This window comes from Ranitomeya variabilis, chromosome 7 (assembly GCF_051348905.1).
Source record: "Ranitomeya variabilis isolate aRanVar5 chromosome 7, aRanVar5.hap1, whole genome shotgun sequence".
In the NCBI taxonomy this organism is placed as follows: Eukaryota; Metazoa; Chordata; class Amphibia; order Anura; family Dendrobatidae; genus Ranitomeya; species Ranitomeya variabilis.
This window is the reverse complement of record NC_135238.1, coordinates 137,036,342-137,061,024: the sequence shown is the minus strand read 5'-3', so window position 1 is coordinate 137,061,024 and position 24,683 is coordinate 137,036,342. Positions and strand designations below refer to the sequence as shown.

Below are 24,683 nucleotides of genomic sequence, written 5' to 3'. Positions count from 1 at the left end.
TCAGACCTTGGTTCAAAGCAGGCCAAGTTTCATTTCGGCAATATTGTTGACTCTATAGACAGAAGATGTCCTTTTCTTTGATGATTCTAAGAACCTATTTCTTATCTTACCTGCGATTCATAACTTAATAAAGTTCAGATTTGGTTCCTTAAAGGGAACCTGTCACCCCCCCGGCGTTTTTAAGTAAAAGAGCCACCTTGTACAGCACTAAGGCTACATTCTGTCAAGGTGGCTCTTCTTTTTGTGCTCCCTTCTAACGCTGCAATATTAATTTTTATAATTTTCGCGCTATACCTTTAGTCTGTCGGGGGGGCGGTCTTTTCCCCCAGACACAACCGCCTCCCAGCCATCAGTCAGCCCCTCAGTGCGCCGGGCGCCCCCTCCTCTGTCTTCAGTCACGTACCCGACGCCTGCGCTGTGCTTTCCTTTTTCGGGCGTGCACCGTTTGTGCTACCCTTCAACTCACATCACCTGATGTATTCATCTCGCGCTTGCGTTGTAGCCCAGGCTCGAGATCCCGCCCCGCATATCTACCCAGGTTAAAGACAAATAAAATCACTATATGTATATTAAGAAAATTATTGTATTGAAATTAGTTTAAAATAATAACAAAACGCATATAAAACAAGGTAACTGAAAAAGAAAGGGGATGGACAATAATCCAGACACATGTGGAAACAGCTGATAGTAACGGTGGCCACAAAACAGCATTTATATCAATTTACACAGTAAGTATAATTATAATAAAGTGCATAATGCAGACGTGAAAGACGAATAATAGGTGCTGACACTATAATCCATGGATACTGCACAACACAAAAAGATGGCCTCAGAATACGGAGGACACTGATACGCCAAACGAAAGTACTACATGAATGAATGCTAACAATATAATGGCACAATGCCCAGGAAAAAGGCGCATCCATAGTCAAAATAGCAGAACATGGAGAAATAGGAAGGTCACTACTGGTATCAAATGGCATACTGAGCTGTTGTCTGGATCACATCTACACTATGCACTTTATTATAATGATACTTATTGTGGGAATTGATATAAATGCTGTTTTGTGGCCATCCACCGTTACTATCAGCTGGTTCCACACGTGTCTGGATTATTACCTGTCTCCTTTCTTTTTGAGTTACCTTGTCTTGTATGTTTTGTCATTATCTTCTTAATACATATAGGGATTTTGTTTGTCTCATTCTTTAAAGCGCTGCGGAATATGTTGGCGCTATATAAATAAAAATTATTATTATTATTATTATTATTATTATTATTAACCTGGGTAGATATATTCAGGAATCTGGTTTGGGCTATGTTGCTTTTATGCTGCTTTTTTTCTGTAGCCAAAATCTGATCTATTGCTAGTAAAAAAGCTGCAGCTAAAACTCAGGTTTCGCTACTGTCTTTTGCTGTATTTTTACTGCCTGTTTCAGGATCTCAAAAGTTCAGCTTTGCTTCCACCTTACCAGCATGACAATACAAGGTGTTGCACCAATGTAAGATGTTTGTGAAACTATAAAAATAAAAACTTAAAAAAGTTCAATTTAATGAAATTGGCAAAGTGCTATATAAAATGAAATCTCTGCATTACCAAACCTGTATCAGTAAATGAGAAGCGTGTAAAGCGCGTATAGCAGTTTGGGCATCATTTGCAGAGGGTTTAGTTAACTAAGTACTATTCCCTAAAAGTGTAAAATATTTGTGCAATTCTTTTTTAACACCCGCAAGAACTACAATGTTTTGTGATAGGCGACCATATGCATCTCTATAAGGGTCCACTAAACCTAAGACAGAAGCCAGCCCAAATGTAATAAAGGCCCCAAACCAATCCCCAGAATTAACAGATACAAAATACGGTAAGTACAGCCCTCAAATGAAAACAGACCTTAGAAGAGGCACAAAATACACCCGAAAAGACCTTACCGTAGGCTTGATTCTCAAATGCATACAGATATATGACCAGACCACAGTGTTAATGCAATCTCCAGAATAAATACAGACCCCAGAATCAAGACATGAAAATATATAAGAAAAACTACCCCAAAAATATGTACACAGTCCACAAGAATAACTGGAGAATTAATTCAGATCATCCAAAAAAATACTGATTTCCCCCCCAAAGACCAAAATGTGCTCCTAAGCCAATGCGTACCCTGTACCATGTCTCTTCATATTCTCCAATATCCAAAATATTCACCAAGGTTTGTGTTTTGTCAGCTCTGTTTATATTTGATGGTGGCCCAAAGGAAGAGCCTGGTTTCTAAATTTTGCACTATTTCTGTCTGAGAACCAGTAAAATGTTCTAGTTTTATTTGTCTGCGTTAAACAAAAAGGAGTCTCTGCCATTACCACACTACATTTGGCCCCATTGCCGAGCATTTTTGGCATGAGGCATTAATCATATTGACAGTGCAATAGATCATGGTGCTAAATATTATGTGCTTGGATAAATTTAGCATTAATTTCCTTTAACGACAGTATTTCAGCTGAGAAATGCTTTGCTATTGATGTCCATTGTTCTGGAAGAAAAAAATAAAAAATGAGCGCATGGGAGACAATCATCAGAATTAGAAGCCAGATTACACTGGCAGAATGGCAGATATATGTGGCCTGCTGGTACATGGAGCACGGGGCTAGGAGATGTGAAAATTACATATAAATTAGTTTTGTTTTTTGAATGTTAAGGTGCAAAATGGTGACAACACTGCAAATGGGTGATTGACAAAGTGTAAGCATCTTACTGTGCGAAATGGGATATGATCGGAACTGTAGGAATGGCTCTAGAACAGGACAAATACGTGTAATTTGCCGATAAAAGTTACACAGATCTGGCTCTCATTTTTACTTAATTTTGGGAATCTAATACAAATGTGTGAGTGGCTTGTACATGACAATTTAGAGATTCGTGCTAAAGTTGCATCATTTCTGATCTAGTCATATTTTTCCCCCACGAGTCACTCTGGTTTGTGCCTTTTTTCCCCATGCAAATAGTTTCATATGAAAATAGATAAAGATACTAATCTTGTGATTATGACATCTTTATTCCATGACCACTAGTTCACATGCAGGTACTCACGTACGAACTGTTACCAATAAACTTAAGATAACGCAGTGACAAAATTGAGTGCAATCTCTCTTATTTTTTGAAGTTTGGTTGTCATTCATCCGCATGAGGCTTTGGCATTAATTTCATCTTTATTACGAACATGACAAAAAAGAAAGACAGTTGGAGCTTTGTATTAGAAAAGCAGAGCTCCAACTGTTTAAACTTTTTACTATTTTTCGGAGGAATTAACCATGAGGAAAACTGATTCAGGAAGCTCTTCTGTTTCAGCGAGTATTAAGTGTATGTTCGCACTACATCTTTGCTCCGCTGGCGGTGGCGCAAAATTTGTCTTGGTGAAGTCTGGTGAATTTGCTCGAAATCCACCTGAAAAAGCGCCACTGGGTGTCTATGTTTTTATACAATATGACTATACGGTTAGTAATGGGGTGCTTATTGACGCCTCTCCATTACTAACCTTGGGGCTTCATATCACCTGACAATACAAAGGTGACATCAACCCCCCCCCAACCATCACACCACTTGTCACCGCTACAGGGCAAATGGGAAGAACGAGGCTTTGTGCCAGAATTGGTACATCTTAGAGATGCGTCTTTTCTGGGGTGCCTGAGAGCTGATGTTTTTAGCCTGGGGGGGCAGTATCCATGGCCCCTTCCTATGCTATTAATATCAGCCCACAGCTGTCTGCATAACCTTTGCTGGTTATTAATTATAGAGGGAGCCTACATCATTTTTTTTAGTGTCCCCCATTTTAATAGCCAGTAAAGGCTAAGTATACAGCTGTGAGCTGATATTAATAGCCTGGGAAGCTCCATGGGTATTACCCCCTTCCCAGGAATATAAACATCACCCCCCAGCCGTCAGCTTTCCCTCTCCTGGTTGAGAAAATTATGCTGGAGCCCACACCATATTTTTCAGAAAAATCTTGTATTAATTCATGTACAGAAAGTTGCACACACTGGACTAATTGTATTTGTCACAGACATCTGTATATCTACCTATTCTATATAGGTGTATGTAGTGTATGTAATCCATCACTTCTATGCTGTCGGCTCCTGCAGTGATTTTACACTACGCGGCTGCTGAATTGCCGACTTTTCTTCTATCTATCAATGTAATATATATACATATATATATATATGTGTGCGTGTCACTGACATCTATCAATCTATCTGTCTATCTATCTATCTATCTATCTATCTATCTATCTATCTATCCTATGTGTACATATGTACTCTATTCTACTCTTACCTGTCATGCTGTGATTTTACTTTTTGCGGCAGATGAATTGCCATCTCTTTAAAGGACATTGGAGTGTAAAAATCGGACAGCACTCGCATGGTCCGTGTGCTGTGCAATTTTTTCTTGCACTTATAGGCTTGCATTGGCGAGTCTCGTCCGAGATACGGGGCAAATTGCAGCATGCTGCAATTTTTTTCTCAGTCCGTTTTCAGCTGAGGAAAATAATCGCAGATGAGATGTCACCCATTAAATAACATTGGTCAGAGTGCAATCTGATTTTTTTATCAGATTGCACTCATCTATTTTTTTCAGAAATGAGTATGAGCTCTAAGATGTATGGAAAAGATGCAGGCAGTGGAGCTGCTGCAAAAATAACTTCAAAAAGGCAGTTGCTGGCTTTTACCTGAATAAGCTTCTGAAAGAAAACTCCGGCAGCTCTGCCTGAATAAATTTTTTATATATGTAATATATATATATATTTATATATACAGTGGCATGTAAAAGTTTGGGCACCCCTGGTCAAAATTACTGTTATTGTGAATAGTTAAGCAAGTTGAAGATGAAATGATCTCTAAAAGGCCTGAAGTTAAAGATGACATGTCCTTTGTATTTTAGGAAGAAAAATAATAATAATAATAATAATATATATATATATATATATATATATATATATATATATATATATATATACACTATTAAACTCATACTTTTATTAATCAAATGAGTTGCCAAATGAATTGAAAATCTAGTCCAAACTTTGACAAGGTTCGAAAAAAAGATTTTTATTTGAAATAATAATTTTCTCCTTCAAACTTTGCTTTTGTCAAAGAATGTTCCCTTTTCAGCAATTACAGCATTGCAGACCTTTGGCATTCTAGCAGTTAATTTGCTGAGATAATCTGGAGAAATGTCCCCCAATGCTTCCAGAAGCACCTCCCACAAGTTGGTTTGGCTGGATGGACACTTTTTGCGTACCATACGGTCAAGCTGCTCCCACAACAGCTCAGTGGGGTTGAGATCTGGTGACTGTGCTGGCCACTCCATTACAGGTAGAATACCAGCTGCCTGCTTATTCCCTAAATAGTTCTTGCATAATTTGGAGGTGTGCTTTGGGTCATTGTCCTTTTGTAGGATGAAATTGGCTCCAATCAAGCGTTGTCCACAGGGTATGGCATAGCGTTGCAAAATGGAGTGATAGCCTTCCTTATTCAAAATCCCTTTTACCTTGTACAAATATTCCACTTTACCAGCACCAAAGCAACCCCATACCATCACATTACCTCCACCATGCTTGACAGATGGTGTCTGTGCTTTTAGTGACCCTAAACCTTTGAACGGTAGTGTATATATGTATATGTGTGTGTGTATTCATCTTTTACATTTAAAAAAATGCAAAATAAACATGGGCTGGTGCAAAAGTTTGGGCACCCTGTATGGCTAGTGCCTATATATAAATACAATCCCTAGCAGCTCTAAATAATGCCGCCGTATAAGGCTACTTTCACACATCAGATTTCTTTCCGTCATGTCGGTTCCTGTGTCACGCCGCAGCACTGGATCCGGCGTAAAATGTGAAAAACTGCTTAACGGATCCGATTTTCCACCGGATCTGGTTAGCGGAACCGGCGAAAAAACGGATCCATTCCATCAGTTTTGCATCCATTTCTTCCTTTTTTTATCCGTTTTTTGACGGATCCAGTTTTCAAAAGCGCCCCTGGGAGGCTCCCAAATGTGATTGGCCACTGAAAACTTATATATACAGTGTTCCTACAGCCCATCTGTGACAGGTTATAGAGGAGCAAGTGTTTTGAGAGCAAGATGGATGTCGTTATTGCGAATATTCTGAAGATCAATGTGGATTTTACTGTGGAGGTGAATCGCTTGAAAACAATTGTTCTGGAGAAGGAGCGAGAGACAGCGTATTATGCGTCTGCGCCGAAGGCGTTTGTGGATCCAGCCCATCACTGCATAGAGAATGACACGTGGGGTGTTTTCTACACTGTACATGGAGCTACGAGGAGACCCAGAGAAATTTTTCTCATATGTGCGGATAAAAGCGGAGAACTTTGATCTATTGGTGGACCGAATTGCACATCTCATCCGAAGGAGTGACACGTATTGCAGATTCTCCATTTCACTGGCGGAGTGTCTGATGGTCACTTTTCGGTAAGCCATTTTTATTGTATCTCCTCCTGTAAAGCACACGTTAATGTTGTTGCTGGTATTTTTTTTAGAACAGTTTTTAGTGTTCTTTTTTATGAATAATTTTTATTGTATCTCCTACTGTTAAAGCTGACTTCTAACTGTAATGTTATTGCTGGTATTTTGTAATAATTTTTGCCTTGCTTTTATTCACAGATTCTTTGCAAATGGAAAATCCCCTTCATCACTACATTTTCAATTTCGACTCAGAATTTCCACCGTATCGGGAATTGTCAAGCACACGTGCCGTGCATTGTGGTACTCTTTGCACGGTGAATTTATACCACATCCCACAATGGAGAGTTGGTTGGAAATAGCCGATAAACTCCAGCAAGTTTCTCAGTTTCCCAATTGCTTGGGTGCAGTGGACGGGAAACATATCCGCATCGTGAAACTGGCTGGATCCAGATCAGAATATTTCAACTATAAAAATACTTCTCCATTGTGCTGATGGCCATCACAGATGCGGAATACAAATTTATAGTGGTGGATATTGGGGTGTATGGCCGCTCCAATGATTCCCAAGTTTTCAAATTGTCTGCTATGGGCGGTCATCTGTATGGAAACACCTTAGAAATTCCCCCCCACCAGACCACTGCCTGTAAAACTTCTGGTCCACCAATGCCTTTTGTTTGTGTTGGGGATGAAGCCTTCCAGCTGTCGGAACACCTGCTGAAACCCTACTCCAGTAGTGGATTAACGCAAACTAAAAGAATTTTTAATTACCGCCTCACACGAGCACGCAGAATGGTGGAGTGCGCTTTTGGGATTTTGACCGCCAAATGGCGAGTTCTATTGACAGCTATAAACTTGAAGACTGAGACTGTTTACGAGGTGGTGACAGCGTGTGTAGTCCTGCACAATTATGTGATATGCAAGGAACATATTTCCATTGAAGACCACTCTGAAGAAACGACCTTGGCTGATTATCACAACATTATGTACAGTTCTGTGTCAGTTTCCCGAATGAGGGACAAATTAGCAGAATACTTTATTTCACCTGAAGGAAGAGTAGATTGGCAGGATGAGAGAGTTTGATCAATTTGTCTTGGACCTTGTAACCCAAAGTATTTTACCTTTTTTTAACCAAGTTGTGTACATGTTTTGGTTGTTGCCAAAGTATTTTACCTTATTTTACCCAAGTTGTGTACCTGTTTGGGTTATACCCAAAGTATTTTGCCTTCTTTTACCTTTAACCGCATTTTACCAAAGTTGTGTACCTTTTTGGGTTGTACCCAAAGTATTTTACCTTTAACCACATTATTAAACCTTGTTTTACCCAACTTATTTAACCTCATACCTTATAAATAAAAGACAAACTTTTAAAACAAAGTTTTATTAAACCAATTTTTTTAAGAAATATAATTTTTATAAGTTTGCATAGTTTGGGGTCGAGATATTGCTGGAGGGGCTGTCAGATTGGGACACTTCAACATTGGGAGTGTGGAGAGAGGAATGTGATGGTGGTGGTGGTGAAGGATCAGTAGGTAAAACAGGTGAGGGGGTGGAGAAAGAAAGAGAACGAGTGGACAGGAAGCCGGGTGTAGTATTTGGAATTTGGAAGGTTGGAGGGGTGGAGTGGTTGGATTGGGAGGCAGAAGAGGTGATGGGTGGAGAAGAGGGTTGTGATAGTGGCATGATGGGTGAAGGAGACTGGTGGTAGTGGGCAGGGAGAGGAGGCGCGGATGATGTTGGTGGGAACTGGTATGGGGCAGGATGTTGGAACGGGTCAGGATGCTGGGACGGGGCACGGGCAGGATGCTGGTACGGGTCAGGGACAGGATGCTGGTACGGGCACGGGCAGGATGCTGGTAGTGGCTGGAGGGCGGGACAGTGACTGGAGGGAGGGAAGGTGCAGGAGAAGGGGCAGATGTGGTGGTTTGGGAGGTAACAAGCGCTAGAGCAGACTGGCACGATTGCATTACTTGCATCTGCTGATCAGGCGATAGTATATCCATGCTCTCGAGTACCGACCGGAAAAAAGTGTGGTTCGGTGATTGACATGCATCTGAATGCATCCGTTGCAGAAGTGTATGCAAGTCAAGAATACTTTTGTTTATCAAATTAAAACCTGCGGCCATTTGCTCCAACAAAAGTTTCAGACAGTTCTGGAAGGATAGATTCAGGTGCAAGAACTCAGGCGCATAGCTCTGCACCCGACCCCTCTGGTGCTGCTGCCGCCCTGAAGCCACAGGTGTACTAGAGGTAGCAGCATCAGAGGGGTGGCGTATAGGAAAAGCTATATCCTCACCAGCAGATTCATGCAACGCAGGTGGCCAGGATGCTCCAGCGCTCGTGGATGGGACCGAGGGATCAGATGTGAGGGAAGGCTGGGAAGGTGCAGAGGGCCCGGGACTGTCGAAGTGTCCCTCGGTGGCAAACTCCTGAGGGATCGCCCCAGAAGGGTTCAACTCTGCTGCAGGCTCATGAGTGCTGCCCATGGTGCTGTGGAACAAAGAGAAAAAATATATAATTAATATATTGATATTGCATGGCCCTGGCTAAAACACCAAAAAAGCGTTAGACATGTAAACATTATTTATTAAATGGGTTGGGTAATATTTTCCTTCAGCTCACCATTGTTGACCTGAGGAACGACAGGGCCCTTGCATATTTATACTTGCTCCTGCGTCCTCCAGATCCACTCGGGGCCTGCATCTCTTTGTTGAACTCCTTCTTGAAGCGATCCCTGATCGACCGCCACCGCTTGACAATCCTCTCGACTGAAAAGTGAAAGCACAAATTGGTTAGTATACAACACTTTAAATCCACCAACATAACTGAACTGTGTATACTTACGTGCTTGATTCTAGGCCCGAACATCGAGGTTGTCCCAGTTGTCTACAAGTTGTTGGCAGACTTGCTCCCAGAGCCGGCAGGTCACAATTACATTAGTGTGGCGGCCGTCACCCATGTTCCACAGCGGCTCCCTCTCTCGGATCAGATCGATGAGGAGGTCGATATTTAGCCCGGCCTCCTCACTGTCCGACTCAGGAGCACGCTGTGAAGCATGTTAAAAAAAAAAGACATTAGATTCAAAACAACATTAAGTTTAAAATAAAATGAAAAACAAAAGGTGCTTACCCGATGATCACCGCCCTGACTTGCACGCCGACGACCCTGGGAGCCGCTCTTAGGACCTCTGGATCAAGCACCAGAATCAGAAGACTATAAGAAAAAAAAAAATCATGTGCTTGTATGTTGTCTTTTTAGGTGATGTGTACACTGTGATGTCTATAATGATCAGTTTGTATGTGTTGTGTGCAGTGTCATTTATGTAATGAACTTTGGTTTTTATGTGTTGGTTGTTGTGTGACGTTGTGGTTCTGCGATGCATGCAAGAAACTTACCAATTGCGATCCCACTCCAGGACTCTCTCCACCCCTTTGGTCTTCTTCTGGAAGCACCTCTTCTGCTGCAGCTTCCTGTTATACAAAAATGATAGATTGATAAATACATTAATTATATATATAATATGGAGTGGAGATAAGGGGAGGGGGAAAAATAATAAATTACTGATAGGGATTTGTTATAAATCTCCAAAAATAATGGAAGCAATGGAGAATATCCTCGTAAAGCAAATAGATGAAGCTGCGACTCAAGGAGAAGTCATTATTATGGGGGACTTCAACTACCCTGAAATAGATTGGGGAACAGAAACCTGCAGTTCCAGCAAAGGTAATCGGTTTTTGACAACTATGAGAGACAATTACCTTTCACAACTGGTTCAGGACCCAACAAGGAGGGGGGCACTGCTAGACCTAATATTAACCAACAGGCCAGACCGCATATCAAATATAAGGGTTGGGCGTCACTTGGGGAATAGTGATCACAAAATAATAAGTTTTCATGTAACCTTTAATAAGATGGGTAGTAGGGGGGTGACAAGGACACTAAACTTCAGGAGGGCAAATTTCCAACGGATGAGAGAGGATCTTGGTGCAATTAACTGGGACGATATCCTGAGACACAAAAATACACAAAGAAAATGGGAGACGTTTATTAGCATCCTGGATAGGACCTGTGCACAGTATATACCGTATGGGAATAAACATACTAGAAATAGGAGGAAACCAATATGGCTAAATAGAGCTGTAAGGGGCGCAATAAGGGACAAAAAGAAAGCATTTAGAGAATTAAAGGAAGTAGGTAGTGAGGAGGCATTAAATAAATACAGAAAATGAAATAAATTCTGTAAAAAGCAAATCAAGGCAGCAAAGATTGAGACAGAGAGACTCATTGCCAGAGAGAGTAAAAATAATCCCAAAATATTCTTTAACTATATAAATAGTAAGAAACTAAAAAATGACAGTGTTGGCCCCCTTAAAAATAATCTGGGGGAAATGGTGGATGAGGATGAGGAAAAAGCCAATATGCTAAATGACTTTTTTTCATCAGTATTTACAAAAGAAAATCCCATGGCAGACAAAATGACTAGTGATAAAAGTTCCCCATTAAATGTCACCTGCTTAACCCAGCAGGAAGTACAGCGGCGTCTAAAAATAACTAAAATTGTCAAATCTCCGGGCCCGGATGGGATACACCCCCGAGTACTGCAGGAACTAAGTACAGTCATTGATAGACCATTATTTTTAATCTTTAAAGACTCCATAATAACAGGGTCTGTACCACAGGACTGGCGTATAGCAAATGGGGTGCCAATATTCAAAAAAGGGGCAAAAACTGAACTCGGTAATTATAGGCCAGTAAGCTTAACTTCTACTGTGGGTAAAATCCTGGAGGGCATTCTAAGGGATACTATACTGGAGTATCTGAAGAGGAATAACCTTATGACCCAGTATCAGCACGGGTTTACTAGGGACTGTTCATGTCAGACTAATTTGATCAGCTTCTATGAAGAGGTAAGTTCCGGACTGGACCAAGGGAACCCAGTGGACGTAGTGTATATGGACTTCTCCAAAGCTTTTGATACGGTGCCACACAAAAGGTTGTTACATAAAATGAGAGTAATGGGGATAGGGGAAAATATGTGTAAGTGGGTTGAGAGCTGGCTCAGGGATAGGAAACAAAGGGTGGTTATTAATGGAGCACACTCAGACTGGGTTGCGGTTAGCAGTGGGGTACCACAGGGGTCAGTATTGGGCCCTCTTCTTATTAACATATTTATTAATGACCTTGTAGGGGGCATTCAGAGTAGAATTTCAATATTTGCAGATGACACTAAACTCTGCAGGGTAATCAATACAGGGGAGGACAATTTTATATTACAGGATGATTTATGTAAACTAGAAGCTTGGGCTGATAAATGGCAAATGAGCTTTAATGGGGATAAATGTAAGGTCATGCACTTGGGTAGAAGTAATAAGATGTATAACTATGTGCTTAATTCTAAAACTCTGGGCAAAACCGTCAATGAAAAAGACCTGGGTATATGGGTGGATGACAAACTCATATTCAGTGGCCAGTGTCAGGCAGCTGCTACAAAGGCAAATAAAATAATGGGATGTATTAAAAGAGGCATAGATGCTCGTGAGGAGAACATAATTTTACCTCTATACAAGTCACTAGTTCGACCACACTTAGAATACTGTGCACAGTTCTGGTCTCCGGTGTATAAGAAAGACACAGCTGAACTGGAGCGGGTGCAGAGAAGAGCGACCAAGGTTATTAGAGGACTGGGGGGTCTGCAATACCAAGATAGGTTATTACACTTGGGGCTATTTAGTTTGGAAAAACGAAGACTAAGGGGTGATCTTATTTTAATGTATAAATATATGAGGGGACAGTACAAAGACCTTACTGATGATCTTTTTAATCATAGACCTGAGACAGGGACAAGGGGGCATCCTCTACGTCTGGAGGAAAGAAGGTTTAAGCATAATAACAGACGCGGATTCTTTACTGTAAGAGCAGTGAGACTATGGAACTCTCTGCCGTATGATGTTGTAATGAGTGATTCATTAATTAAATTTAAGAGGGGTCTGGATGCCTTTCTGGAAAAGTATAATGTTACAGGGTATATACACTAGATTCCTTGATAAGGCGTTGATCCAGGGAACTAGTCTGATTGCCGTATGTGGAGTCGGGAAGGAATTTTTTTCCCCATGGTGGAGTTACTCTTTGCCACATGGTTTTTTTTTTGCCTTCCTCTGGATCAACATGTTAGGGCATGTTATGTTAGGCTGTGGGTTGAACTAGATGGACTTACAGTCTTCCTTCAACCTTAATAACTATGTAAATATATATATATATATATATATATATATATATATATATATATATATATATATAGATATGGGATAGATAGATAGATAGATAGATAGATATGGGATAGATAGATATGGGATAGATAGATAGATAGATAGATATGGAATAGATAGATAGATATGGGATAGATAGATAGATATGAGATAGATAGATATTAGATAGATAGTTATGGGATAGATAGATAGGGCAAAAAAATTCAGTAAAAACAAAACATTTACCTCAATGCGCTGCCGACGCGGGGGGAGGGCTCCCAGAAGAAGACATGGCTAATAGGCTCTGTGGCTGACTGGCAGAGTCTGTGGCTGGCTGCCAGAGTCTGTGGCTGGCTGCCAGAGTCTGTGGCTGGCTGGCAGGCTGGCTCTGTGGCTGGCAGGAGTCTGTGGCTTGCTGGCAGAGCCTGTGGCTGACTGGCAGGCTGACTTGCTGGCTCTGCTGCTGGCTGGCAGAGTCTGTGGCTTGCTGGCTCTGTTGCTGGCTGGCAGAGTCTGGCTTGCTGGCTCTGAGGCCTGCTGGCAGAGTCTGTGGCTGGCTGGCAGAGTCTGTGGCTGGCTGGCAGAGTCTGTGGCTGGCTGGCAGAGTCTGTGGCTGGCTGGCAGGCTGGCTTGCTGGCTCTGTTGCTGGCTGGCAGAGTCTGTGGCTTGCTGGCAGAGTCTGTGGCTGGCTGGCAGAGTCTGTGGCAGGCAGGCTCTCTTGCAGAGAGGCTCTCTTGCTGGCAGGCTCTCTTGCTGGCAGGCTCTCTTGCGTGAGGGCCTCACTGGGATTGTTTATATATGTGTCCTGTGGGCTGGGCAATTGTTAATGAGCATGCTCAGATTAAAAAACCGGATCAGGTCACCGGATCCATCTTTTTCCAGATCCGGCGCATTCCGGCGCCCATAGACTTGCATTGTAACAAAAAGCCGGAAGCACTGGATCCGGCCTTTCCGGCTTTTTCGCCGCAGGCAAAAAACGTTACTGTAGACGTTTTTCCAGATACCGGAATGGAAATTTTCTCTGGATCCGGAAAAAAACGGAAGGAACGGTGGCCATGCAGCACAATCCGGTGCTAATACAAGTCAATGGGGAAAACCGCATCCAGTTTTTAATTTCGCCGGTTCCGGTTTTTTTTAAAAATGGTCCGGAATGAAAAATCCTGATGTGTGAAAGTAGCCTAAAAGAGATTCTAGCTTCGGTAAAACAATGCTATTTATTAATTTATTAAATAATACAGAAAACATACGACACAGGGTGGGAACAAAAAATCTCCAATGAGAGGTTTTCTTCTAATGACTCTTCCATGAAGGCCATATTTGTGCAGGGGGTCTCTGAACAGTAGAACAATGTACCAGAATTCCAGAGTCTGCTAAATCTTTTTGAAGGTCTTTTGTAGTCAAGCGGGTGTTGTGATTTGCCTCTCTAGCAATCCTATGCTCTGTTCTCACTGAAATGTTGCTTGGACTTCCAGACCTTATCTTGACCTCCACTGTTTCTGTTAACTGACATTTATTAATTACATTTCAAATTGAGGAAAGGGCAACTTGAAACCGCATTGCTATCTTCTTACAGCCTTCTTCTTTGTGGGCCTCCAATATTTTAATTTTCAGAGTGCTAGGCAGCTCCTTAGAAGAACCCATGGCTGCTGTTTTTCTGGCACAAGGTTAGAGGAGGCTGTGTTTTTATAAAGCTGGGAAATTTGCATCACCTGGCCTTTCCTAACAATGATTGTGAACAAACCCTAAGGCCTGTTTCACACATCAGTTTTTAGCCATCAGGCACAATCCGGCTAATTTTGGAAAAAACGGATCCGTTGCAAATAGTCGAAAACTGATGCGCCAGATCCATTTTTTGCTGGTTCCGATTTTTTTTTTTAACCCGGGGATAGAGTTTGGAGAGAGAGAGGGAGGGAGGGAGAGAGAGGGAATGAATGAATGAAGATTAGACCATATATAAATAGATTATATCTAACGTTATAAAATAACCACCACCAAGATGAATATATATGGTTTTATTAATGAAGTGAAAGAATAATTGTTCAGTAAAATTAATTCATATATGAATATGTATAAAAATTATAACTTAGATATAATCTATTCATATATTTATTTATCTATTTATATATGGTCTAACCTTCATTCACTATCATCCCTTTCACCCTTGTATTCATGGAGTCAACATGCTTTATGTTGTTAATTGTCTCACTTTACTATAATACGCACTATAGCTCTTTGCCCTCTGCACTCTTTCCAATTCATATGGTGTCCGACAGTCCGAGTGCCTCTGTGCATGTGCTTTCTTCCCGACCTCTTGGGACTTCCTGGGATGCTCATACACTGACATGCAGACGTCATAGTGTGCGTGTCATTGAGCATCGTTAGGGAAGTACCAGTTGGAGGAGGCGGGCAGGTGCGCTATGCGCTGCTCTGGGAAGGCGCCGATCTTTTTCCCCTGGCAAGCGCTTATTGGTGGCGTGTCATATAAATATCCAGCTGCCTCTCACCCTGACACGCCCCGGAAGAAGCTGGTGGCGAAACGTACGTCGGGGTGAGTGGACACCGAACGAGCACCAAGCACCTTTTGCACAGGTAATTCCTACATTTTTTAATGGATTGATGGGACTAGTGGCTAAATTGTTGTGGGCAACACTGACATTATTACTTTTATTAGTCTTAAACCTAGTTTATATGGAGATGGTGGATCCACTTTATATCGCTGCATTTTGTTATAATAGTTAATCCATAAGTTGGATGATATTGCATGTAGAAGTGCCCTTTGTCTCATTCTGGACATCTTGGTTGATAATTATTGTTCTGCATTAGGAGGAACCCAGGGCCAACCGCACCAGCATATGGTCTCACAAGTGGTCTAAGGATCTCGCCAGATAATGGCAGTCAGGCTACCTCTGACCAGCACATTGAGGGCTGTGCGGCCCTCCAAAGAAATACCACCCCACACCATTACTGACCCACTGCCAAACCGGTCATGCTGAAGGATGTTGCAGGCGCAAGATCACTCTCCACGGCATCTCCAGACTCACGTCCGTCACAAGGGCTCAGTGTGAACCTGCTTTCATCTGTGAAGAGCACAGGGCACCAGTGGCGAATTTGCCAATCCTGGTGTTCTGTGGCAAATGCCAAGCATCCTGCACAGTGTTGGGCTGTGAGCACAACCCCCATCTGTGGACGTCGGTCACTCAGACCATCCTCATTGAGTCGGTTTCTAACAGTTTGTGCAGACACATGTACATTTGTGGCATGCTGGAAGTCATTTTGCAAGGCTCAGGAAGTGCTCCTCTTGTTCCTCCTTGCACAAAGGCTGAGGTAGCAGTCCTGCTGCTGGGTTGTTGCCCTCTTACGGCCCCCTCCACATCTCCTGGTGTACTGGCCTGTCTCCTGGTAGCACCTCCAGCCTCTGGACACTATGCTAACAGACACAGCAAACCTTCTTGCCACAGCTCGCATTGATGTGCCATCCTGGATGAGCTGCTCTACTTGAACCACTTGTGTGGGTTGTAGAGTCCGTCTCATGCTACCACGAGTGTGAAAGCACAACCAACATTCAAAAGTGACCAAAACATCAGCCAGAAAGCATTGGTACTGAGATGTGGTCTGTGGTCCCCACCTGCAGAACCACTCCTTTATTGAGTGTGTCTTGATAATTGCCAATAATTTCCATCTGATGTCTATTCCATTTGCACAACAGCATGTGAAATTGATTGTCAAACAGTGCTGCTTCCTAAGTGGACAGTTTGATTTCACAGAAGCTTGATTTACTTAAAGTTATCTTCTGTTGTTTAAGTGTTCCCTTTATTTTTTTAGCACTGTATATATATAAAAAAACATACAGAGTTAAATAAATGCTAAAAAAAGTATTGTTTTGTTAAATGGTATATGTGTAAAACATATCTCACTTGGCTTTAAAAGAGACCCCTAGAAATAATAAATAATGAACTTTTCCACAGAATTGTGCAGGTACATCCACTTCTCGATTTGGCTCGGAAAACTGCATCAAAAACTGTGTTTCCCAAAAATTAATCCTGTGTAAAACTATTAGACTTGTTATTACAACAAGATATTGAATACATAGATGATTGATACTGAGAAAAATGCACTATATTTTGACAGAAAAGTAAGAGCTGTCTGCTCAGCTTATGACTATGTTCACACCATATCGCACCATTAATTATCCATTTGCAATGATATATGTGACATATTTCTAAAGAGCGTGTCTTTTTGGCATACATATAACCAGCATATGATGGCACAGCTTTTTTCACTACTGTGTTTTTCAATATAGAGGGTCCACAAGAAAAAAAAATCTTTTTTTTTTTTTAACTAATGGGACTCAACAGACATATACAAGCGGCACAAGGCCTATGGGTAGGTTGAATACTATTAGTACTAGGCTTCAGTGTGATTTCTGTGTGTAAATGGACTTTAATTTCTGTTTATGTGTTTTTTTATTTCCACAGGAAAGCACAAGCCGGCCACACATCATAGAAAAAGCCCCAGGTTCCCAAATCCCCGATCTTCCAAACCATTCAGGTAAAAATCTTACCTTATAGGAGTTATCTGAAATTCATAAAATGGATAACATTGAAAACTGCTTGTAAAAACTAGTATCTTTGCAATTTACCTCTTTTTTTAAAATTCTTCTCCGTTCTTAAGAAAAGAGGGATTGTAAATTCTAATTTTATAGTTTACAGCTTGATGACTACAGTTAAGTCAGTGAAAATGACTACAGTGAAAAGTGGGCAGTTACTAAATCGAAGTGTGTCCCTTGCTTGCATACTCTACAGCCTGAAAGAGCAGCTCGGAAGCTTGCGAGGTCGCTCGATGTGGCCCCTGTGCTCCTCCGATGCTGCAGAGGCAAAGCTGCATTTGCTAGCAGCACGGCAGTGCAGTGCTTTAAAGGGGTTTTCCACTACTAGAAGAACCCCTTTTTGATGTAAATGTTTGGGGCCGATAAAATAAAAAAACCTATACTCACCTCCTGTGCCACAGCCGTTCCAGTGGTGTCAGCATTTGCGGTTACCAGGGCTCTCGTGCGGTTATTGTGACATGTGATCCCGGCACCCAGTCAGCATTGGCGTCTGTGTCCCCATCTTTGGTCAAATTTAACCTGAAGAGTAAGTCCAGGCGGCAGCTGATCTTGGACTTCCTCTTCATATTCAATTCGACAGGATGTGGGGATAGTGACGTCTGTGCTAATTGGTCGCCAGAGTCACAAGTAATAACAGGACGGGAGCCCGGTGAGAACGAGTGCCGAAGCCATGGAAACGGCACCAACACGGGAGGTGAATATAGGCTTTTTTATTTAATCAAGGACAAGCGTGGGGTATGGCAAGACGCTGTGCAAGTAGTTATCGCCATATTCCTACTGGTACAAAGGATGAAGTTAACACTTTATTTGTGCAGCAAAATAGCATACAGTTTAACATTTAAAGAACACTGGCAGAATTGTTCATTTGTTAATATATATTTTTACTTAAAGAGTTATTAAAAGTTTGTCAATAAGTTATATGTACCACAAAAGGATGACTAACAAATACAACACTCATCCTGAAAAAAATCAAGCCGTCATATGACTACGTCGCTGAAAATATTTAGGGTTCCTGGAACTTAACTGTAGAAAAGTGAAAAATGAAATTGTCCGGCATAATGCCTAAAAACAGCTGTGAAGGATTAAAGGCTAGAAATACTTTACATCAGTATTAGGCTGCATGCCGACAATCAGTAACACTAGCGTTCTGGACGCAGCGTAAATGCTGCATTGTACAGTACAAGCACAGTGGATGGGATTAATAGAAATCCCATGTCCACGCTGCTTCTTTTTTTATGCTGCATAAAATCACCTTCAGTGCAGGTTTCCAAGCCGCAGCATGTCAATTTCTCTTTCAGGAAAACTCAGTCAATTTACACATAGACTTGCATTAGATGCTGTCAATCCGCAGTATACAAAAAAGCACATGCATAGCAAGTGCACTTATGCAGGCATTTTTAGCCTGGTTTTAATAAGTAAATCATTTTAAAAAATGATATAGGGCCCCCTTATTTTTGATAACCAGCCAAGGTAAAGCAAACAGTTGGGGGTTTATATTATCAAGCTGCGACGGTCCATGATTGTTAGGCCTGTCCTAGCCTAAAAATACTAGTCCGAAGCTGCCCCAGAATTGGTTCATCCATTAGATGCACCAATTCTGGTGCTTTACCCGACTCTTCCAACGTCAGCATCATTCCAGGGGTTAGTAATGGAGAGGCATCTATCAGACACCCCCATTACTAACCCTGTAATCCAAAAAACCCACAAGCAGATTCAAAGTAATCAATGTTCCTTGATGTCTCCATGGTTTGTCCCATATGAGATAAGACCAGTACATTTCTGCCCTGATACACAGCATTCTAATATGCTGTATATATGACCCCAATCAGTTCTGCAAGACAAAAAAAGACTTTTTATGATACTGACCTGCGAGGTGGTCAGGTAAGATGAGCGACGCTGTCTTGGTCTGGTGCCTTCCTTCTTCTAGTGATGCTGTCCTTCTTCTGTTCTTCGTGTGGATGATGCATCCTATGTCATTCACGCAGTGTCCCCGGCATCGTGCTTCTGTACAGGTGCACTTCTCTTCCTTATCAAGTGCAGAGCAAAGTACTGCAGTATGCATGTGCCAGGAAAGATCATAGAGATGCGCACAGCAGTACTTTTCTCTGCCCTGGATATTGTGTGGATGACGTAGGATCCGTTATCCACACGAAGGACAGAAGGAGGATGGCTTCCCAAAAAAGGGCGGAGGCACTGGACCAAGACAATGACGTCCATAGGACTTGACCGCCCCGTAGGTGAGTATAATAAAAGGTGTTTTTCTTTTGTTGCAGGCTGGATTGGGGGCAGATATACAGCATTATAGAATGCTGTATATCAGGGCTGAAAGGTATTAGTCTTATCTGGTATTGGATAAACTTGGTGACAGGTTCTCTTTAAAAGTTCTTTTATAGAGCTTTCAAATGCTGCTCTGAAACTAAACAAATCGCTAGATCTGGCCAGCTTTAGTACCACTCCTATGCTGCAGAGGCAAAGTAACTCTGCTTGTAGCATTGGAGATCATATATTTTGGGCCAGCTACCAAACTATCAATCAATTTGCAATGCACAACCCCTGTCAAACGGGAAGTCAGGAGGCAGAGGAGCAGTGTGCTCCTGAATGAAGATATGGGACAGCCTCTAATGATCAGTCAGTCCATTAGACCATGTGTTACTGCACTCACTAAACAGCCCCCAAACTTCTGTTGAATAGGTACACTGCTGCACTGTATGATAATCAAGCCTCCCTCTGGTATGATTAGTATGTCTATTCTCATACATGAAACATTTTAGAAGTTTTAGAACTCTAAACGCCTCTGCTATCTAAGGTAGTCAATGCACTTGATTTCATCATGGTCTGTTCTGTAATCGGTCTTCTGTTAATAAGACGACTTGTTGTACATTTTTTTGACATTCTATACAGAATAGTACAGTGGTATTGTCCAGTGCTAATGTGTATACATCTTAATGATACCTGCAATACTTTCACGGTGGTGATCATTTATATATACCCTTTTCTCAGATACAGATAGCAAAGTTATTGAGCAGCCGTTCTTTGCACAAACACAATGGTTGCGAAGAAGAAGGAAAAGGGCGCTGAATGTAAGTAAAAATGGAAAATGTACGTTGCCAAGAATATATAGACTCATGTGTAGGCATTTTATCCAGCTAAAGATAAAATGTAAGAATAAATATAATTAATAATGTAATAAAGATAATAACATAATAATTATAAGAACTTAAATTCACATGTGGTCTGAAATCAATGTTTTACTATAGATATTGACAATCATAGTTTCCGATGTCTACACATGGTGATTCTCCAGTCTCAGATTAGAGAAGCTGATTGCATTGAAAGCATCACAGTTTTATTCATTTGCAAATGGTTTATTTCAAGGTCACCACTTTGAAGCTGAATTGTAGTAACATTGTCACATTGACATTGTTGGGAAAGCGTCATTATTATGAGAATATGGAAAAATGTCGACATACAATAGAAGAATACTAGTACATTTTTATCTTTTCTTTTTTTTTTTACATAATATTCCTTTCTAGGAAATTGTGGTAATAATAATGTAGCTCATTATAGCTGCCACAGGCGTGGTCATTATGAATCTCAAATGGTTACCCTATCTGTACATCCTCAGCTCATGTGTCAGTACAGAGCTATGCATATCAAATATTCATGAGTTTATAGGCAGTCAACTTCAGCAAGTATACATTTTAGGCAACGTCCACATTTTAAATATTTAATCAGTATATTACGTCAGTATTTGTAAGTAGTGATAGGCGAACCCGTAGATATTTGGGTCCGGCAGGTTCGGCCGAGTATCTAAAAAAAAAGTTTGGTTTAGTACCAGAACAGTACACGGACCCGGACCCCATTCAGAAGACTGGGGGGCCCGATTATCCGTTGTTTGCCACGCTGTCATGACAACGTGGCAAATATGGACTCTGATTGGTCCACCGGTCAGAGAGCTGCGAATGTCAGATGATTGCATGAGACAGCAACTGTGACTGGCAGTAAAAAGGTTACTGCCAGTCACAGGCATTGGCTGATGAGAGAGTACTACTCTTATCAGCCCATACATGCTGTCGCTGATAACAGCGGGATCAAGCGCTGCTGATGGGAGTAACCATAAGCCGGCTCCTGTATAATAAAAATAAAAAAATGACTTGGGGTTTCTTCTATTTTTAATAACTAGCGCAGGCGAAACTGATAGCTGTCAGCTTTATCATGGCTGGTTATCAAGAATTTAAAAAAAACAGTGTGGTGTCCCCCCCATTGTATACTGTCCCCCTCCAGCCTATTTTTAGCCCGCAGTCGCCCCAGAAATGGCACATCTATTAGATGCACCAATTTTGATGCTTTACCCGGCTCTTCCCACTTTCCCTGGTGAGGAAACTAGTGGGGTAATGGTTGCGGGGTTGATGTCAGCTGTTTTAAGTGCTCTAAGTGAGGTCACCGGGGGTTTATCAGCTTTAAACTCCGGTGAACTTTCTCTCGGCAGTCCAGCACACACTGCAGGAGTGATTACGCTCCTGTGTCAGTATGACCCGGCAAGGTACAGAAGATTGGTGTGCAGTCGGTCGATATAAGAGGTGCTGGTGTAACAGGATACATGAACCCTTAGACCAAGGTAAGAAAAATTCACCGCATACTCAATATTTCAATGGTGCAAAAAAGTTATTTTATTCATTCGTGGGAGCAGGTAAAGATAGAATATGGCTATGAGCAACAAAATTAGTCATTTTGACCCCACCAGGGTCTTTCTCACTAAGTCGTTTAGGTTTGTTGAAGCAAGAGTGGAAGGAATGCTGTTAAATGGTGGGGGACTGCACAAGGCATATGTCATAAGGTGCTGTCTTGTTATAGCTTAATTCGGCGCTCCTTCACCTGCATGGCTTCCACTGATGTGACCGCTATCCAAATCATTCGGATTGTCGTGGGACAGTATGGATTATCTTCACATCGAACAGGTGACTAATATAATCATAGTAACATAGTAACATAGTTATTAAGGTTGAAGGAAGACTTTAAGTCCATCTAGTTCAACCCATAGCCTAACCTAACGTGCCCTAACATGTTGATCCAGAGGAAGGCAAAAAAAAACCCATGTGGCAAAGAGTAAGCTCCACATTGGGGAAAAAAATTCCTTCCCGACTCCACATACGGCAATCATACTATTTCCCTGGATCAACGCCCTATCAAGGAATCTAGTGTATATACCATGTAACATTATACTTTTCCAGAAAGGCATCCAGTCCCCTCTTAAATTTAAGTAATGAATCACTCATTACAACATCATACGGCAGAGAGTTACATAGTCTCACTGCTCTTACAGCAAAGAATCTGCGTCTGTTATTATGCTTAAACCTTCTTTCCTCCAGACGTAGAGGATGCCCCCTTGTCCCTGTCTCAGGTCTATGATTTAAAAGATCATCCGAAATGTCTTTGTACTGTCCCCTCATATATTTATACATTAGAATAAGATCACCCCTTAGTCTTCGTTTTTCCAAACTAAATAGCCCCAAGTGTAATAACCTATCTTGGTATTGCAGACCCCCCAGTCCTCTAATAACCTTGGTCGCTCTTCTCTGCATCCGCTCTAGTTCATCTATGTCTTTCTTATACACCGGAAACCAGAACTGTGCACAGTATTCTAAGTGTGGTCGAACTAGTGACTTGTATAGAGGTAAAATTATGTTCTCCTCATGAGCATCTATGCCTCTTTTAATGCATCCCATTATTTTATTTGCCTTTGTAGCAGCTGCCTGACACTGGCCACTGAATATGAGTTTGTCATCCACCCATACATTCAGGTCTTTTTCATTGACGGTTTTGCCCAGAGTTTTAGAATTAAGCACATAGTTATTCATCTTATTACTTCTACCCAAGTGCATAATCTTACATTTATCCCCATTAAAGCTCATTTGCCATTTATAAGCCCAAGCTTCTAGTTTACATAAATCATCCTGTAATATAAAATTGTCCTCCTCTGTATTGATTACCCTGCAGAGTTTAGTGTCATCTGCAAATATTGAAATTCTGCTCTGAATTCCCCCTACAAGGTCATTAATAAATATGTTAAAAAGAAGAGGGCCAAATACTGACCACTGTGGTACCCCACTGCTAACCACAACCCAGTCCGAGTGTGCTCCATTAATAACCACCCTCTGTTTCCTTTCCCTGAGCCAGCTCTCAACCCACTTACACATATTTTCCCCTATCCCCATTATTATCATTTTATGTATCAACCTTTTGTGTGGCACCGTATCAAAAGCTTTTGAAAAGTCCATATACACTAGGTCCACTGGGTTCCCTTGGACCAGTCCGGAACTTACCTCTTCATAGAAGCTGATCAAATTAGTCTGACATGAACGGTCCCTAGTAAACCCGTGCTGATACTGGGTCATGAAGTTATTCCTCTTCAGATACTCCAGTATAGCATCTCTTAGAAAACCCTCCAGGATTTTACCCACAGTAGAGGTTAAGCTTACTGGCCTATAATTACCGAGTTCAGTTTTTGTCCCCTTTTTGAATATTGGCACCACATTTGCTATACGCCAGTCCTGTGGTACTGACTCTGTTATTATGGAGTCTTTAAAGATTAAAAATAATGGTCTAGCAATGACTGTACTTAATTTCTGCAGTACTCGGGGGTGTCTCCCATCTGGGCCCTGAGATTTGTCAATTTTAGACGCCGCCGTACTTCCTGCTGGGTTAAGCAGGTGACATTTAATGGGGAATTTTTATCGCTAGTCATTTTGTCTGCCATGGGATTTTCTTTTGTAAATACTGATAAAAAAAAGTCATTTAGCATATTGGCTTTTTCCTCATCCTCATCCACCATTTCACCCAGACTATTTTTAAGGGGGCCAACACTATCATTTTTTAGTTTCTTACTATTTATATAGTTAGATAATATTTTGGGATTATTTTTACTCTCTCTGGCAATGAGTCTCTATGTCTCATCATCAGCTCTCAGCCGCCCCAGAATTGGCACATTCCCTGGTGCGGTAGCAAGTGGGATAATAGTTGTGGGGTTGATGTCACCTTTTTATTGGCAACTGACATCGAGCCCAGGGGTTAATGAAAGAGAAGTGTCTATAAGACACCCCCATTACCAGCCCCATAGTTAGATTGTAAAAAATACACAGCCATATTAAAATTCTTTAATTGAAACAAAGACACTGACACCTTTTATTTGAAATAAAATAAAGCACAGTTATGCTCACCTTTACGCCTAATCCTTTGAAACCCATGTCACCCATAAAAAACAGAAAATAATAAACAACGATAATACTCACCTTTACACCTAATCAGGGCCGGACTGGGACTAAAATTCAGCCCTGGCATTTGAAGTCACACAGGCCCACTTGTCGC

At 41.5% G+C, this 24,683-nt stretch overlaps 1 protein-coding gene across 6 annotated transcripts in view; it reads left to right on the top strand.

The window, feature by feature from the left end:
* ADAM23 (ADAM metallopeptidase domain 23) overlaps positions 1–24,683 on the top strand; it is a 410,305-nt gene that overhangs the window by 194,550 nt on the left and 191,072 nt on the right. For all 6 annotated transcript variants that reach the window (XR_013218285.1, XM_077275748.1, XM_077275751.1 and 3 more), the window contains exons 7-8: positions 17,188–17,260; positions 20,319–20,398. Coding sequence is in view for 5 of the 6 variants with exons in the window: in XM_077275748.1 (XP_077131863.1) it covers positions 17,188–17,260; positions 20,319–20,398 (153 nt within the window). In the remaining variant the exon portion in view is untranslated. The remainder of the gene's footprint in view (positions 1–17,187; positions 17,261–20,318; positions 20,399–24,683) is intronic.